This window comes from Haliaeetus leucocephalus, unplaced genomic scaffold (assembly GCF_000737465.1).
Source record: "Haliaeetus leucocephalus isolate CR32 unplaced genomic scaffold, Haliaeetus_leucocephalus-4.0 Scaffold162, whole genome shotgun sequence".
Lineage (NCBI taxonomy): Eukaryota > Metazoa > Chordata > Aves > Accipitriformes > Accipitridae > Haliaeetus > Haliaeetus leucocephalus.
This window is the reverse complement of record NW_010972598.1, coordinates 11,131,330-11,146,493: the sequence shown is the minus strand read 5'-3', so window position 1 is coordinate 11,146,493 and position 15,164 is coordinate 11,131,330. Positions and strand designations below refer to the sequence as shown.

Below are 15,164 nucleotides of genomic sequence, written 5' to 3'. Positions count from 1 at the left end.
ACTTACTCCTTTGCTGTGCATCCCTGGCAGCTACTAGAGGCATGCTGTACCTCAGCATAGAGCCCCATAACAATATTTATTTCCCAGGCTTGTTTAAAGCCAGATAAATTCAAGCTCACAATGTAGCAATACACAAATGTAAATTATTCTTGTTATTACCCATTACTGTGATCAGTTATTTCTGAAAGATTGATTCAAACTAGAGATGATAGATTCCATCACCATTTACTATAATAGCATTGTCTTACTCTAGTTGACAAAATACTGTGTTTCTAAACCCACCCTTATTTATCCGTTTTAGGTATTTCACTTTGCATATTTATAAGGCACCTATTGCCTAGCTCAGATGTTAGTGAATTGTCGCTCCATAAGCTGACTACAATTCCAGTCTAATAAATCTTTGGCTACTCAGTTAAGGCTATTCCTCAGATTTACGGTGTTTTCTGCAGACAGAAAAGCAGTGTTCAGTTACAGGATGTCATCATCAATGAATAAAGATATATTTGCAAAATAAGGCTAAGACACAAGTTTCACTTCTTCAAGTCAGCCATTAAATCTGCTAGTGTAAAAATAAGCTCTCTCTCCTTAGAGTTTCATTAGATGTGTTGCGAAAAAAAGCCAGCCCGTTTTCTTCTTTGATGCCATAGTTATTTATAATTATAGGACCAAAATCTTAAGTTAGGATTCTCATACCAGAGGCTCCTTCAGATTCAACTGCAAGATTAAGGCTATGTCTTACAATCTTTGTCTTTGCTTCTGAAGGTCTCTAGACACATTACAGATGTGTGTTCCTGTAGGATAGTAAATTACTCATAGGTTGTTGCCACCAAGTTTTGGATCAAGGTGCCCAGAGTGGAAACAGAATGTACATGTCCCCACTCCCACTGTTTCAGTCTCTGCTCTCCCTCCTGCCATTGTTATTTTATAGGAATTCATCTCTGAGAAAACAAAGTTTTCACTGATAAAAAAGTACGGCAGTCCTCTGGGTCACAACCTAGTTTTTTGAAGGAGAAGGGTAAAGTTACATTCAAAACTTGCATCCAAGAAACCTAGCCTCAGTTAATGTTAGTAGTCAGGAGAGAAAGCAGGTAGGAAAAGATAGAAGAATAGTTGGGAGAGCTTTCTAAAGCAAGATGATTATGCAACTATTACCTGATTTAAAAAGGAAAGGCAGAGGCTGATGCTTCTCATTTAGTAGTTGCCATTGCTGGTGGGACAGCAGATGACTCTGCTGGATATCCAGCTACCCTGCCCATCCAAATGCTTTCTTATCCCGAGCTTTGCTGTACACAAAGCTATAGCATTTTGCATCCTAACCATAGTGGAAAACAGTTATTTGGATGGAAGGCCCTGAGTTCCCTTAACAGTTCAGGTCCTTTGGTAAGCATTGCAGCAGGCATAGTCTCAGTTTGGAGATTGTAACAAAGCCCAAATCAATTGCATTTCCTGTGGTTTTAGATTTTGCTGTGAGCATTTCACACCCAACAAACGCAGGCCTGTTCTGCACATTACCTCTCTCATGGGGTAGAGAATTAGACAGGTCTTAGAGAACCAGACCCACACAGAGGTAAACATTACTTACACTTGCAAGAATGAGCATTTACTAGGGTCACTGCTGATGCCAAGGACTACTAGTCTTTCCCATGGAAAAATTTAGGTTTTCCAGTAATGCTGTAATTATCACCCTGTCATGTCACAAAGCAAACAGGTTGGCAAACCTAGGTACCGAACTAAATAATCTGTGGCATAATCTAAACATATAATGGTAATTAAATCTGACAACTTAATAAGATACTGAAATTCAAATGTACAGTAGTAATCTACAATTAAGTAATCTTTTGTAATAGCACCCTGCCAGTTTGTAAAATTCCAGGTAGAGTGCTGTGTACTGTTTCATAGCAAAAATATTGACATAAGGAAAAGGTATCCAGGCAATGATCAGACATATATTCATATCAACCAGTACAGTACATGGAAGGGTACAATAAAGGCAGTGATTCATTTCAGGTATTTAGTTGCTGCCACTAGCATGCATTCAGAGATGCCTTGCTATATTTGGGAAGGACTTTTTCTACTGTTTTGAGGGATCGTGGTGCCTGACATCTCTCATGACGTTTTTGGCAGTCCATTGCCTAACCTCAGAGATGGTTGATTAGAGCAACGGTCCATCTAGGACCCTTTTAGGGTCTCTGATCTCCAATGTTCACATGCTCCTCTGAGCAGAGAGGATCCGTTATACAGTATCTGAACTGGAAGAAGTTCCACATCTAGCAAAATCTTCAGTGGAGTTTAGATTCCATCATTTTGGCTTTGATACTATCTTGTGCAATAAGTAGTAGTATTCAAACTCAGTTACCCAGATACTGTGCTAGGTAGCAAAGGAAGAATTTAGACGTAATGGTAAGGGAGACAAGATTGGATGTGATCAAAACACAGAAAGCAGACTTCACATTGGGACTGATTCCACTAAATCAGCTAGCTGGTGAGGACTGGGAAGAAATAAAGACACATGCTTCTAGGAACTTCTGGATTTCTCTTTTAAGTCTTTTTGGTTGCCAGGTTTTAAAAAAATTATGGTATATGCTTTTGCCTTCATTCCTACAGCATGTCCCATCTATTTATGTACAGCCTTCTCGAAGGGGAAGGAAAAAACACAACCCCCTCCCTCAGAAGACCTCTGAGTGCAAATTGGCTTAGTGGGGGCTTTGCGCCAAACAACACTGTAACCAGCACTGCTGTTCCACAGAGGGTAATTATATTTTAGTTATGATGTCAATAAGCAGCTCCCAGGAGAGCTTTTCTTTTTTAATCCTTTGAAGCTCTGAGTGAATAAAGTGAGCCTTGGAAAAGCAAACCAAGGCAAGAAACTTTCTAAATATAGGAAATGCTTTGGGATTTTTGCATGACAATGACATTTTTAGGCATAGGTATGAGATTTCCTGCATTTGTCAGTCTGAGCCATCGTGCCTTGGTTTCTTTCTTCTTTAGGTTTTTTTTTTTCCATTTCTGCTTCTGCTAACTTCCCTCTCTCCTCATGTTGTTATTGACTGTTTCTACAGATGCTGTTTTCAGAGCAAGAGCATTGGGGAATCAATCACAGCCATGTTATAAAAGGATCCCCATCACTACAGAGCTGAGTAAGTTATTCTTTAGGAACAAATTTCACAGAAGCAATATGCATGCTGCATTATTTATTTACCCCAGGCCCTTTTTAGAATTCACAGGCAGAAAGCGACAAGCACTACATGTCCAAGGAACATTAAAAGGTTTGACTTAGATGTTAATTCACTGGCTTTGAAGGAGTCAGGATGGTTTATCAGGAGAATAAATATAACAAAGTGTTACAAAGGTCTCTGTGTGTAGCAAAACTCCAAAGCATCCATTTAGGAGAAAGATAATGTCCTTGGTTTTTTTTCTACTGGAGTGGATCTCAGGAGATCTGAGTTCTAGTCACACAGCCTGCATTCATCCCACCTATCCTAACATACTTCACTAAGGTAGATAAATCAGAAGTGTATTTGCCTGGTTTACCCTTGTTTTCAGTGGAGAAAGAGGCACCGCCAAAGGCAGTTCTGCCCAGATGAAATCTAACTTGCCCTTTGGCCATGCTTTCCTCTCTCTGATGATTTTAGAAAACGCTGAGACTGTATGCCCAGTTTTCATCCCACAACAAAATGGGGTGAATCAAGGCCTAATTCTCTCTGTTCCAACCCTCCCCTTTCTGAAACACTGGTGATGGTTCCCTCCTCCTCTTCTGGATTATGGGGGTAGCTGCAGCCTTCCTCAATTGTACAAGTGGCTGTGAAAGAACAGAGCCTGTTCCAAACAATCTGCAGTACAAGGCATTGTGCAATGACTGCTTGGGGTACAGTACTTGGATGGGTCCGTGCACATGCCGAAGTGGACAGAGTGCAGGCATTTTACTCCAGAGCCCAAACACCTTTGTCCTTATTCCACAAGGCTCAGCCTCTCTAGCCTACGTTCATAACTGAAGTAACTCAGGGGGTTCTTTCATGCTGCTTTTGGCTATCGTTGTCTTCATCTCCTGATGGTTACAAACTGGATCTTTTAATTAGGAACATGTACACTGATTAAATGATTACTAGTAACATAGCAGTCAGTGTCACACCAGAGTGGTGTGGCTGGGCTGCCAGTCCCGAGGGACATGGATGTTTATCTCCATTGAAAGTGCTGACACAAGAATGTACCCATCAAATCAGCATAGTATGTTGCTAGGCATCATGAGTGGCCCCTGACTCACTCAGGCTTTTTTTTTTTTTCCTTTATTTCTTTTTGATGCAATGCTTGTAAATGCTGTGTGGACTCAGCATATGTGGGGTCCTTGCTTTCCAGTCCTCACAAGGTTTGCATCTGGAACAGGGCTAGTGAGAAGCCTTGGCCTGTAGCAGGCACTAGCAATATTTTATTTATATGAAGCTCTGGTGTACTGCTTAGTCGAAACTTGCAACCTGATGAGCTGTGTCCCAGAAGCAGTTAAGCACTTGAATAGGCTATTCAGTCCTGTGTGCTCCTTAGACTAAAACACTGAGGAGCTACTCCAAAAAAAAAAAAGCACAAAATAATGATAAGATAATGATGCCTCCTCCTGAGTAATTTCAGAACTCTTGAATTGCCCAGATTGATATTTGGCTATCTTGTGCTGTGGTTTAGGCTTTTATTTCTGCTGTGTCCAAAAGTCTCAGAAATGTTTTGAGCTGGCTACTGAGGCCCAGCTCCTCTGAGAAGATATTGTGCAGTCAAGCTAACATCTTCAGACAGGCATTGCACCCCTGTGATTTCCCTCCAGGATGTGGTGTGTCAGTGGAGGGGAAAACATCTGCAATCTGTTGACATGACTTGGATTTTAGTCATGTCAGATCTTTGACAAAATAATGAATCGAGCCCAGTCCCTTAGCACATGGATGCCTGCCCCTGCTGTAGTCTTGAACAGCATAGAAATATGTTCAGAGTTACAGAGATGGGCTGGGAAGCAAAATAAACCCAAGAATTTAAAACCTGGAAGCACAAAACAGCTAATCAAAAACAGCTGGAGCTTTCTTGTGATTGAATAAGCTTCCTGTAAGTTGCTCTGGTAGACCTTGATCTAGACAAATGCTCACTTTTGTGCCTGTCTCTAGAAACAACCTGAGAGGGGCAATACTCATGTGCCTTAAGTTGTAAGGGCTTTGCTCATTCCAGGCAATTTCTTATTTCACAGCAGACTGAGTGTTGACCAAGGGTCATCTGTATCATTTAGTGTGTATGACATGCCAAATCCAGCAATACAATACACTGTTGCTGCTCAAAACCTGCTGTAAGAGAAGCTAAGATCCTTCGTACCTTCGGTTGAAGTTCTGTCACCACTGACGTCAGTAGTTTTGCAATTAATCTTGACAGGCACAGGAAGCAATGTGCTATCTCAATAGAGCCAGAACTGCCAAGCTTGACTTGCCTCTGCCATAGTTTCTTTGTGACCAGGATGGCATGCCAGAGCCCCCTGAGTCCCAGAGGTGTGCTGTGGTCCCAAAGGCGTGCTGTCCTCTTGCACCTATATAGCTATGGACACATAGTCAGGGACAGAGTTGACAGAATTAGCTGAGGGCTTGCACTCTAAAGGGGGCTGGATATGAATTTTGCCTTGAGGAGCAGGAGAGTTGTGTGTTGACATCGTGCTCTGACATGCTGCTGCTGCTTCTCCTTGCCCAATGGTGAGAAACACAGAAAAATAAGAAAAGCTAAACTGACCACTTCACATCAGGCTGATGCAAGGCCTGTTAAATGGCAAGCTTTGCATGGGCTTTCTGCGGGCACAGATCCACCAAGCTGAGCACAGTTCAATGTGTCGAGCATCTTCTGAATTTGTGAGTTGGTCAGTGGGCTCAGAGGCATATTATAAATGGTTATTCCTCAGAAACAATGGATTCTAGAAACCCTTGCCATAAGGAGACAGAGATCTGGGAGAGAAATAGCAAAGTGATCTGTAAAGAAATAAGAATTCTGCAAATATGTAAAGGAGAAAGGGAATGGTGTGGAGAAATAAAGTGGATCCCTTATTGTGGCTGCGAGACCATGCTTTTCATACCCAGACTGTATAAGCTAGTCAGTGGAGTCATACTGATTAATGCCAGATGCAGGGCCCTCTCTAAAATACAGGGTGGGTGAAATATCTGTATTGAGAATACATGGCTGAAGGATGACACCAACACTGCAAGACAACAGGAGACATTAATAGTATTGTGATTCTGGCTAGGTTTAGTCATCTTTAAAAATGATGCACTCAAATGCTTCCTGACCCAAGGGGACATAATAGAAATCAGTCATTACTCACATGGAGTTAGTTGTGCTTGCTCTCTACTTTTTAATGGGAAGATACGGGTTTTTGATCTCAATTCCTCTCAGTCTCCTGCTGTGCTGCTGTCATTCATCAGCATTCTTACTGGTAGTGCTAGAGTGGCAGGACATACCTAGCATGTTCAGTAGCACAGCAGCGGCCTTCTGCCTGGGTGTACTTAGGCAGTTCCCTGAAAATAGGAAAGAAAGTTAAGGAGGAATCGCTTTCAGAGTAGGGGGAATTCTGCAAGACTGTCTCAGCCAACAAGAATAAGGTTGAGAAACTAGTGAAGATCCCTGTAACAGTAGGACAGCTGTGAAAGGGACCCTGTAACCCCAATTTAAGCCAATAGAAATAGTAATTGTATTTCTGTTAATTCAGGAAAATGAGGGGAAGAAATGAAATAAGATTTTTTCCTTTCTTTTTCCAAGCAGGTAAATTAAGTATAATCTGATATCTTAAAACTTAAGTTTTAGGATTCTCTTGTCTTTTGTCTGCTATTGCACTATCAGTTAGCAGCACTGAACTTTTTTTTTCTTTTCTTTACTAATGCTGCATGCTCTGGCTGGTGCTGGACACAGAATGGCAAACTGGATTATTAACTTTCGTTTCTGATTCTAGATGGCTCCTCTCTTTTGCTAAGATGTTTTCTCTTTCTTCCTTCCTTTTCCAATAGAGTCTTCACCAAATGCCCAGTTCATTAATCAGGCTCCCAGCGGGAGTTCTGAGATTCCAGAGCAAGATCAGCTTTTCACCACTGGTGCCGGCACAGGAACTATCTTCTCGGATAGCTTCTTGAATTCTCTTTTGTCTATGGTAAGTAGATGTATCATGTCCTGTCAAATTTAGTGGCATCGGTGTGTAACAAAGTGATTACCAGCCAGGGTAAACCCACTTAATCTAGCCTTAACAATGGTCAAGGCCATGTGTGTCAGAGAAAGGCACAAGAAACGTTGCAGAGATCAGTGATGTGATTAGTTACATGGTGCCCTGAGAATTATACATGTCTATTCCTATTTGAGCAATTTGCTAATCAGTGGGCCTCTGTGATTTCTTGGGGTAGTGGGTTCCATACACTAAAAGGCAGCTATCAGTTCCAAAATATATGTGTCTCAATACGTGCTATTAGCAGGAACTCTCCCTGTTGTTGATACACACATAGAATTATTTGGAGAAACTTTTAGAGTGCTTTCGTAAGTTCCTCCCATTCCCAGCTCCAAAATATTGACAGGGTACAAAAGGTATTTAAAGCCAGCCTGATTTATTTACTTTTTGACAACATGATGTTACAATCAGTCCCTCTAAGGGAGCTGCAGTCACTGAAGCCAAAATTGCATTTGACACCAGCTGGCCCCTTGGTGGAAGCTCCAGCACTGATGCCAAAGGCTGAGAAGATTATATGGACTCTGAATTCTTACCTGTTCATGTAGAAAGGAGTTTTACAAGCCTGGCTGGAGGTGCATTAGTGAGCTAGGGAACAGGGAGCTTGCACTACCACCACTTTACCATAGCAGGCGATGGGGAAAAATGGAACATTTAACTCTTCTCATCTGTCCATCTGGCACCTAGGCAGAAATTCACTGGAAGTTTGGATGGAAGAATCTATTGAACTCAACAGGAATCTCACAGTGGCTGTTTTCTGAAAAGGTATAAAACAAATTCCACATATGTGGGCCACTGCTGATCCACAAGACCACATCAGATTTTAAAAGAAGTGCATATTTTGATTCTCTGTAGGCAGTGTGTTCTTTTAAAAACACTTGCATCATGAAGATGGGATACATTGCACCAAAACTGCAAGAATGGAGGGAATGTGGTGATCCCACCCTGGTGACATAATCATTTTAAGTTGCTGTCAAAACTGAGTGATACTGTCAGTGGCGACACACATGTGGGTCACACTTTGGTGGAGTTAAGCCACCATTTTGGCAGCAAAACAGCAGTTCAGCTCATGAGCTGACATTTCCAAAACTGCCTTCTCTTTTTTTCTGAAAGCCCCTTTCTTCCTCTTCAGCCCAATTCCCCATGCTACAGTCAAGTTCCATATGCCTTGCTCTCAGCTCCTGTCCAAGGGGATAGTGCTTGGGTGGCAGTTTCACAGAAACAGAATAAATACAAAACAAATCTCTCCAAGGGATAAGCAGTCCAAAAGAAGTGTGTCAAGTCCAGTTATGCCTTTTTGAGAAGGCTTCAGTGTTAGGGAAAGTATTATATTGCTGCTACTCACTGATATGTCAATCAGGCAGATGGTAATTAATGACTGCTAGTGTCAAGTGTAAAAGTAACTCAAGACATAGCATGACCTGTCTTAAAGGATAAAATTTCACTCAAGCGTAAGATTCCAAGTCTGTCCAGGAATGATCAGCACTCAACTCTGCTTTAAAGTAGAGGGGCACCTTAGGTTGGATTCAGTCATCCTGTAAATACAGTGAAGACTGAGAGAAACATGATATTGCTTAGCAATTGCAGTATGCAGGAGAAGATGTGTGAACTGGAGAAGAAAAGGAAAGGAGCCTTCAGCAGTCTAATATCACCTCCTTTTGCTATCACTTTGAATATAAGTTGAAATTTCTCAAGACACTCAGAGCAGGAGTGATGTATTCTTTTTAGCTTGAAAGGAGACTGGCAGAAGAATCTGAAAGGCAGAATGTGGCCTATAAAGTGAAATGTTACCCTTTGGAAGCCTGAAGCAGACCTGGCATTTGCTTCAACATGACCCTTGGGGTCTCAACAGGGAGAAAACAATTCAATGAGCATGATCATTATGGCTCAGGTGCTCTAATGAGCCCTGAATTCCCTTCCTGATCTAGCTGTGGGTTCCTAGCTTAGTAGCAACATGGAGTCAGTGGGACAAGGAAACTACTTGGTGATGGGAGAAGGTTTCTAGTCTTGCCTTTGTATGCAGAGGTGTTCCCAGGAAATCTGCTTGTCTGAAGCTGTAACCAAACATCAACTGGTGAAGAAGGTAACATCTCACAGGCACATTACAGAAACGTTGCTCCTTTAAAGTCAGCTTCAAGACCTATTCTAAATGCAGTGTGTTATTTCCTGAGTACGCACACACACACGCACACCTCTATAGTTTCCCCGCCTTTCAAATTCCTGTAGTGTAACTCGGCAAAGAAAGTACAGAATGAGGGTGACATGCAAATCCTATTAATTCATCCAAGTATGGAAATGCAATCCTTTTGATGTCAAAAAGTACAGCAATGATATGTTAAAGAGCTCAGCACGCTTCTGTTAAATATGTAAAGTGCAGATTCCCCCGAAGCTGTATCACTCCTGGATAACCCTGGACTATAGCTCCTTACTTTAAAAGACTGAGAATTACTCTAACAGCATTATACCCGTTTGCCCGACAATATGGTCAGATGTTCTTAAGCGGATTTGAGTTTAGCGTGGATTTAGTAACACCATTCCTTCTCTGCAGCCTGTTTAGTTTCTTTACTCAGGCAAATGCAGGTGGCAGATTCCATAAAGTGGCTCTATGTAAGAAATGAGCTTTTTGAGAAAGGGTGGAAAATAAGTTATTTGATGCACTGCAGGCAGAGGAAACAATTTTAGATTTAAAAAAAAAAAAAGAGACTCTAGGCCTTTTTTTGCCTTAGATCTGAGTTTGAACCATGGTAATTTTCTCCCCCAAAATACTGATTGAGATAAGGGCACAGAGAAGGTTTTCAAAACAATGTGACAACTACAAGGACAGAGTTTCCTGCTGCACCTGCACTCTGTAGTGCTGGGCAGGGCAGTTGTGCTCCCCAGCCTTACATTACACAGTGTTCTCCTACTCAGGTGACATCAGAGCTGCTGCCCAGTTTTCTTACATGCACACAGGTGCGCACACTCACACCTGCTCCATTTGTGCCATTGAAAGTCTTCCATTCAGACACAGCTTAGTGCATTCTATTATAAGAGCAGAGGTGGAATCTTCTGACTGCTCTTCGAAGCTGCAATGGGCTAAGTAGGTGGTGATGCATAAATATTGTCAGAAAACTTTAAACATAATTAAGGACTACTTTAAGTATACAGAAAAACTCCAAACTGTCTGCCTGATCACTTTCTCTAGGTTTTCACTGGAAAACTTGGTTTTCCTTTCCAAGGCATGCTCTTTTGTCTTTGATTCGTCTCTTCCTTTCCAGACGTACTACAACCATCACATCTTGGCTCTGCTGCAGACTTTGGTGACTAGTGGGACAAGCCCAGCATTGGGGGAACGGCTGTTGGAAGAGGGCAGCAGACTGCACAGAAATCCTGACAACATGATCCACAATGCCTCCCAAGTTAGATGCAAACTGGCACTCCTGCCACTGTCCAAGAGGTTGTTAACAGATGTCGTGGTGAGTTACATCACTGAGTGGTGCTTCATGGGCTATGCTTTGATCCTTGCTGCTAGTACTTTTGGTTTGTCATTACCTAAAGTTTAGTTTCATTCAGTTGAATCTCACTACATAGCTTGAGCTATATTTTGAAGAGGCAAAGGCATCAGATAGCCTTATTTTATACTCGATTCTAATCTTGGGGGGCACCAGTCATTTTTTTCCCTTTTTTCTTGCCAAATTTTAGGATACTAAAAGTATTGAATAGTATTGATAGCTGGCTAAATACGTGATTTAGTATTGGGCTGGATTGTCCACTTTCGTTCCTTAGAGATAAGAGTGGGTTTGCTTCTTTTATAGCAGGAGGACTGCTTTGGAGACATTTACTGCAGAGCTTTAGACTTGTTTGGGATACTCTGCTTTGGGCTCTACCGCCTGATGGAAGAACCCAATCCATACAAGAATAGGCAAGTATACTTTATCTCAGATTGTACCATAGTCAAAAGACAGCAGTCATGACTTTGAAGTTAGGCATCTGTTATAGGCAACCTGAATTACTTATTTTTGTCTTGGATTCAGACATTCTTGTAGGTGGCTAGGGCCATTTGAGGCAAACTGGTGTATGGTCTGAATATGGCGCTTACTGGCACTTGTATCAGATTCCCTTACGTTCACTTAAGATGTGATTTATCTTTACAAGTGAGCCTTCTGCATTAGAGAGCTGCTGGAGCATGAAGTTAGTAGTGTTGCTGAGGGCAGGGATTTCAGAGAGTTTGCAGGCAGAGGGAACCTTCTCATCTAACCTGTTCTACTCACTGATTCTTTCAATTTCAAGATTTCAGTGATTGCTTGAGCTTCAGATCTCCTAGAGAGACATTTAGTCTTGATTTAAAGATTTTTGAGGAATCAAAAAATTTACCACATCTTTCAGCAGCTGTTCCAGAGACTAATTAGCTTCATTTAAAATATATGTATCCCATTCCTAGGTAAAATTAAAGCCTCTGTATATTGTCTCATCATTCCGAAGAATTCTGCACATGCAGTCAGTCATTGCAAAAAAATCCTACAGCTTTCTGGCTGTCCCAGACACTCAGTTCAAAAGCCTCACAAAGTAGCCTGAATCTCATTTGCTACTGCTTTTTCAGGTTTGTGATTGCTCGGCCTGCCAGTGATTTGAAGATGCTGTCTACGGATCTGCTGTTCTGTGTTGTTCCATTCAACATTGCAACAACTGATGACCTGTGATGTGGGATGGAAGCTGGTTACCAAGGAAGAAAACAGGTAGTACAGACACCTTCATGCCAAAGTTATGAGAGATTGTGAAATGCCCTGCAAATAAAAAATTGTACAAGTTATTAAGACCACTACAATAAATTGTCTGTGTTCTTATTTCTTAGGGGTGGCAGTTTGAATTTGGCTAAACGTTAATGTGAGGTTATTACTGAAAATTATATTGTTAAGCTTTAACAGCAAACAGAGAGTAAAATGCTTTCTCTGCGAGGAAAAGGGAAAAAACTTCACTTTCTGCTGAGCACTGCACAGAGCATACCCAACTATATACTAACACGGTGACTCTGTTGAGTTTAGAGATTCTCTGCTGAAATTCTCAACCTTCAAAGACTCCAGCACACTAAAATTCAGTTTTCTTGCAGCCAGAACTGAAGATGCTGGATTGATAGGCATGAAAAGAAACAAAAACTCAGGCAAAAAATCCCAATAAACGTGTATCATAAATCAGGTCCTGCCTGTAAGTTACAAAGTCAGTTGAGGGAATGAGAAGAGTGGTGGTGTTGGTTTGTTTTTTTTTCCCCTCTCTCTCTCTCTTTCCCCTAACACTAATTAGGTTTGAAAGACTGCAGCTTGAGTCCAGATACCACATGCCGAGAAGAAAGGAACCCAAACAGCTGACGCAGAGTTCAGACTAAACTAACTGCAAGCTCCCCAGGGACATCACAAGGTAAACCTGATAGTCTCTGTCATTTACAATCATTATCAGGCAGCTGAGTCTCTGTAATTTTACTAGGGAGCCAATTAACAGATCCCTGAAGCTTGGGAATAAGGTCTTGGTCCTTTTTCTATTTTAGACAGGAAAAGGGGGAAAGTAAGTCTTTGTTTCAGACAGATACTCCAGAAGCTTTCCTACCCAGGGGAATGGTCAGATCTGGGCTTGCTCTTTTCCTCTTGAGGAATAAGATAAAGCACTGAGCTTAACAGTCAAGCAACTGGCTTTAGTACCCAGCTCTGGAAAGAGCTGGCTGTGTAACCTTGGGCGAGTTATTTAACTGTATCCTAATGCTGCTTGCTGCACACAGGGAATATAATAACATACTTGTTAATTTAGATAATGAGAGCTTTGGGGAAAGGACTGTCTCTTGTGATTCATTTGGCCTAACATAAATAGGTACTGATTTAGGATGGGACATTTAGGAACTCACTCAAACAACATGAGTAAGAAGCCAGACAAAAGCTTGGACCGAAACTCCAGATGGAAACATATCTGCTCTTGGGAAAGTTTGGAGTTTGGATTCAGGTCTGAGCCTTAATGTGTTGGACTCATCTTCCCTGGAACAAACTAATCGTACATTTTCAATTCAGGACAGATTACAAGTAGGAATCAGTGAACCATGCTTAGAGCAAACAAAATACATAGGAAGCATGCTTTCCCTTTGCCAGCCCTTTGCAGGCCTGAACTTGAGCCAAGACGGTCAGCTGATCTCTCAGTAGGAGTTTTTTGGCCTAAAATCACCCACTGTATATACAAACTTAGATAAGAATTTGTGCACTGGATTCTGTTTACCCTCTGGCAGAACAAGGCTTCAATAATAGTGTCTCAGTCCATTCCCTAGCATGCATTATTTTAAACAGACAAGACAGTTAAAAGGTGGAAGGAAAAGCCTGGGCAAGCTTTGCAGTCCTTTGACTACAAAGGATACCTCATACTAAGATTCTGTAAGCTTTCTGTATTGTCATCATCTGAACCTTCCTTTATTTTCAGCTGTAATTCAGTCTAAGCAGGGCACAGAGGAGGTAACATCCCTTTTTCTTCCTAATTGTTCTGTTGCTTTTAGATAACTACACATGCCTGGACCTCTGTGTTGTGATATTAAGCACGTCTTGTGCAACATTAAGGCATTTTTATTAAGAAAACTGCAAGAAACACCAAAGCCTGTTTACTCATAACTTCCCTGAGTGGGTGAGAAACTCAGACTATCTTGCCAGCAAACTCTGCTATCTGAAATCATCTGCTTTTTCTAGAAAATGGAGGGAAATGGTGAAAGTGCTCCTTCATGATTGAGATCCAGGACATACTAGTTTCAGCTTTTAAGGCACAAAACATTGGGCATACTACTGTGTTAGTCCAGAGCTATGCTACTTGGTGTAAAACTGCTGCAACCACTGGTGTATCTTTCTTCTTTCCATTAGAAAGAGAGGTTTGCAGCAAGTGCTTTTTTTTTTTTAAAATGTTCCTTCTCTCCAAGGTGTCTTACATGCAGGACCGCCAGTGATGACATATGCCATGCTTTTCCATCCTGCATTCGCAGCATCTCTGTGATGGGGGAATATGCCCATGTCCAGTCATAAAGCTTTTCCAGTACAGCTTATTTCCAGTTGCTTAACCTGCAGCTGCTAGAGCATGTAATCTACTGGGGTAAGGTGGAGTGGGGAGAAATGGCAAGGTGGAGAAGGGACCTCTTGCACTTTGCTTATTCCACCTTTTTGTTCAGTTGCTGTACCTGAGCAAGCAGTTCTGCTTCTCAGGAAAGAAGGAGGAGGGAGAGAAATCCTAAGAAAGGTAAAAGCATTAATGGGTCAAGGCCTCTTTTGCATAATTCTATTATCACCAGGAAGATTCTGCAATAATCATGTTAGGCATGTGCTCTGGAGCATCAAAGTGACTTGTCTTACTTTACTTTTTGATGTTAGACAGGTTTAAATGCTTTGTACAGATGAGGCACCTCAGACAGCTGATCAAGAAAGCCTGTGCTGTTCAAGCAAAGCAAAGGCCTGTTTTGCTTTTTTTTTAAATGTCAACAATGCCACATTCTTCCAGAAAGGAATAATCTCTGTTGTCACAAATTGTGAAAAGCAAAGGTGTAGGAGAGAATCTGTGTGTGGGTGCATGCAAACATGCTTTCTGAAGCTACCACCTTTGAATCTTCAGCAACAGTATCTTCTTGTGTATTGTTTGGGTCATATGTTTGTATAAATTCAGCTTCTGCAGTGAAATCCACAGCGTGGTACACAGAGCTGTTACAGGATCTCTGCACTGTAGTTTGCTAATCTGTACCCATTCTAAGCTGTAAAGGTCACCTTAGTGTGTGGGTGGTGATTAGTATTAGTAGGTTTTACTTTTTAGCAGTGTTACGGGAGTCTCTGATAGAGTTCTGAAACTTTTTGTGTCAGATACAATCAGAAGTAGTCCCTGACCCTAGTGAGCTTAGGTGGTATATACAAAAAAGAGTTATAAGGGAAGCAGAGGAGTTGTAGTTTGCTCAAAAGCATATATCAGATTGGTG

General features: G+C 41.5%; 1 protein-coding gene across 1 annotated transcript in view; it reads left to right on the top strand.

Moving 5' to 3' along the window:
* The window catches only part of KCNU1 (potassium channel, subfamily U, member 1), a 59,009-nt gene extending 47,117 nt beyond the window's left edge, over positions 1-11,892 (top strand). Inside the window, exons 23-27 of the mRNA XM_010562980.1 lie at positions 3,060-3,137; positions 7,008-7,147; positions 10,471-10,668; positions 11,011-11,114; positions 11,793-11,892. Coding sequence (XP_010561282.1) covers positions 3,060-3,137; positions 7,008-7,147; positions 10,471-10,668; positions 11,011-11,114; positions 11,793-11,892 — 620 coding nt within the window. The remainder of the gene's footprint in view (positions 1-3,059; positions 3,138-7,007; positions 7,148-10,470; positions 10,669-11,010; positions 11,115-11,792) is intronic.
* Positions 11,893-15,164: the final 3,272 nt, after the last annotated feature.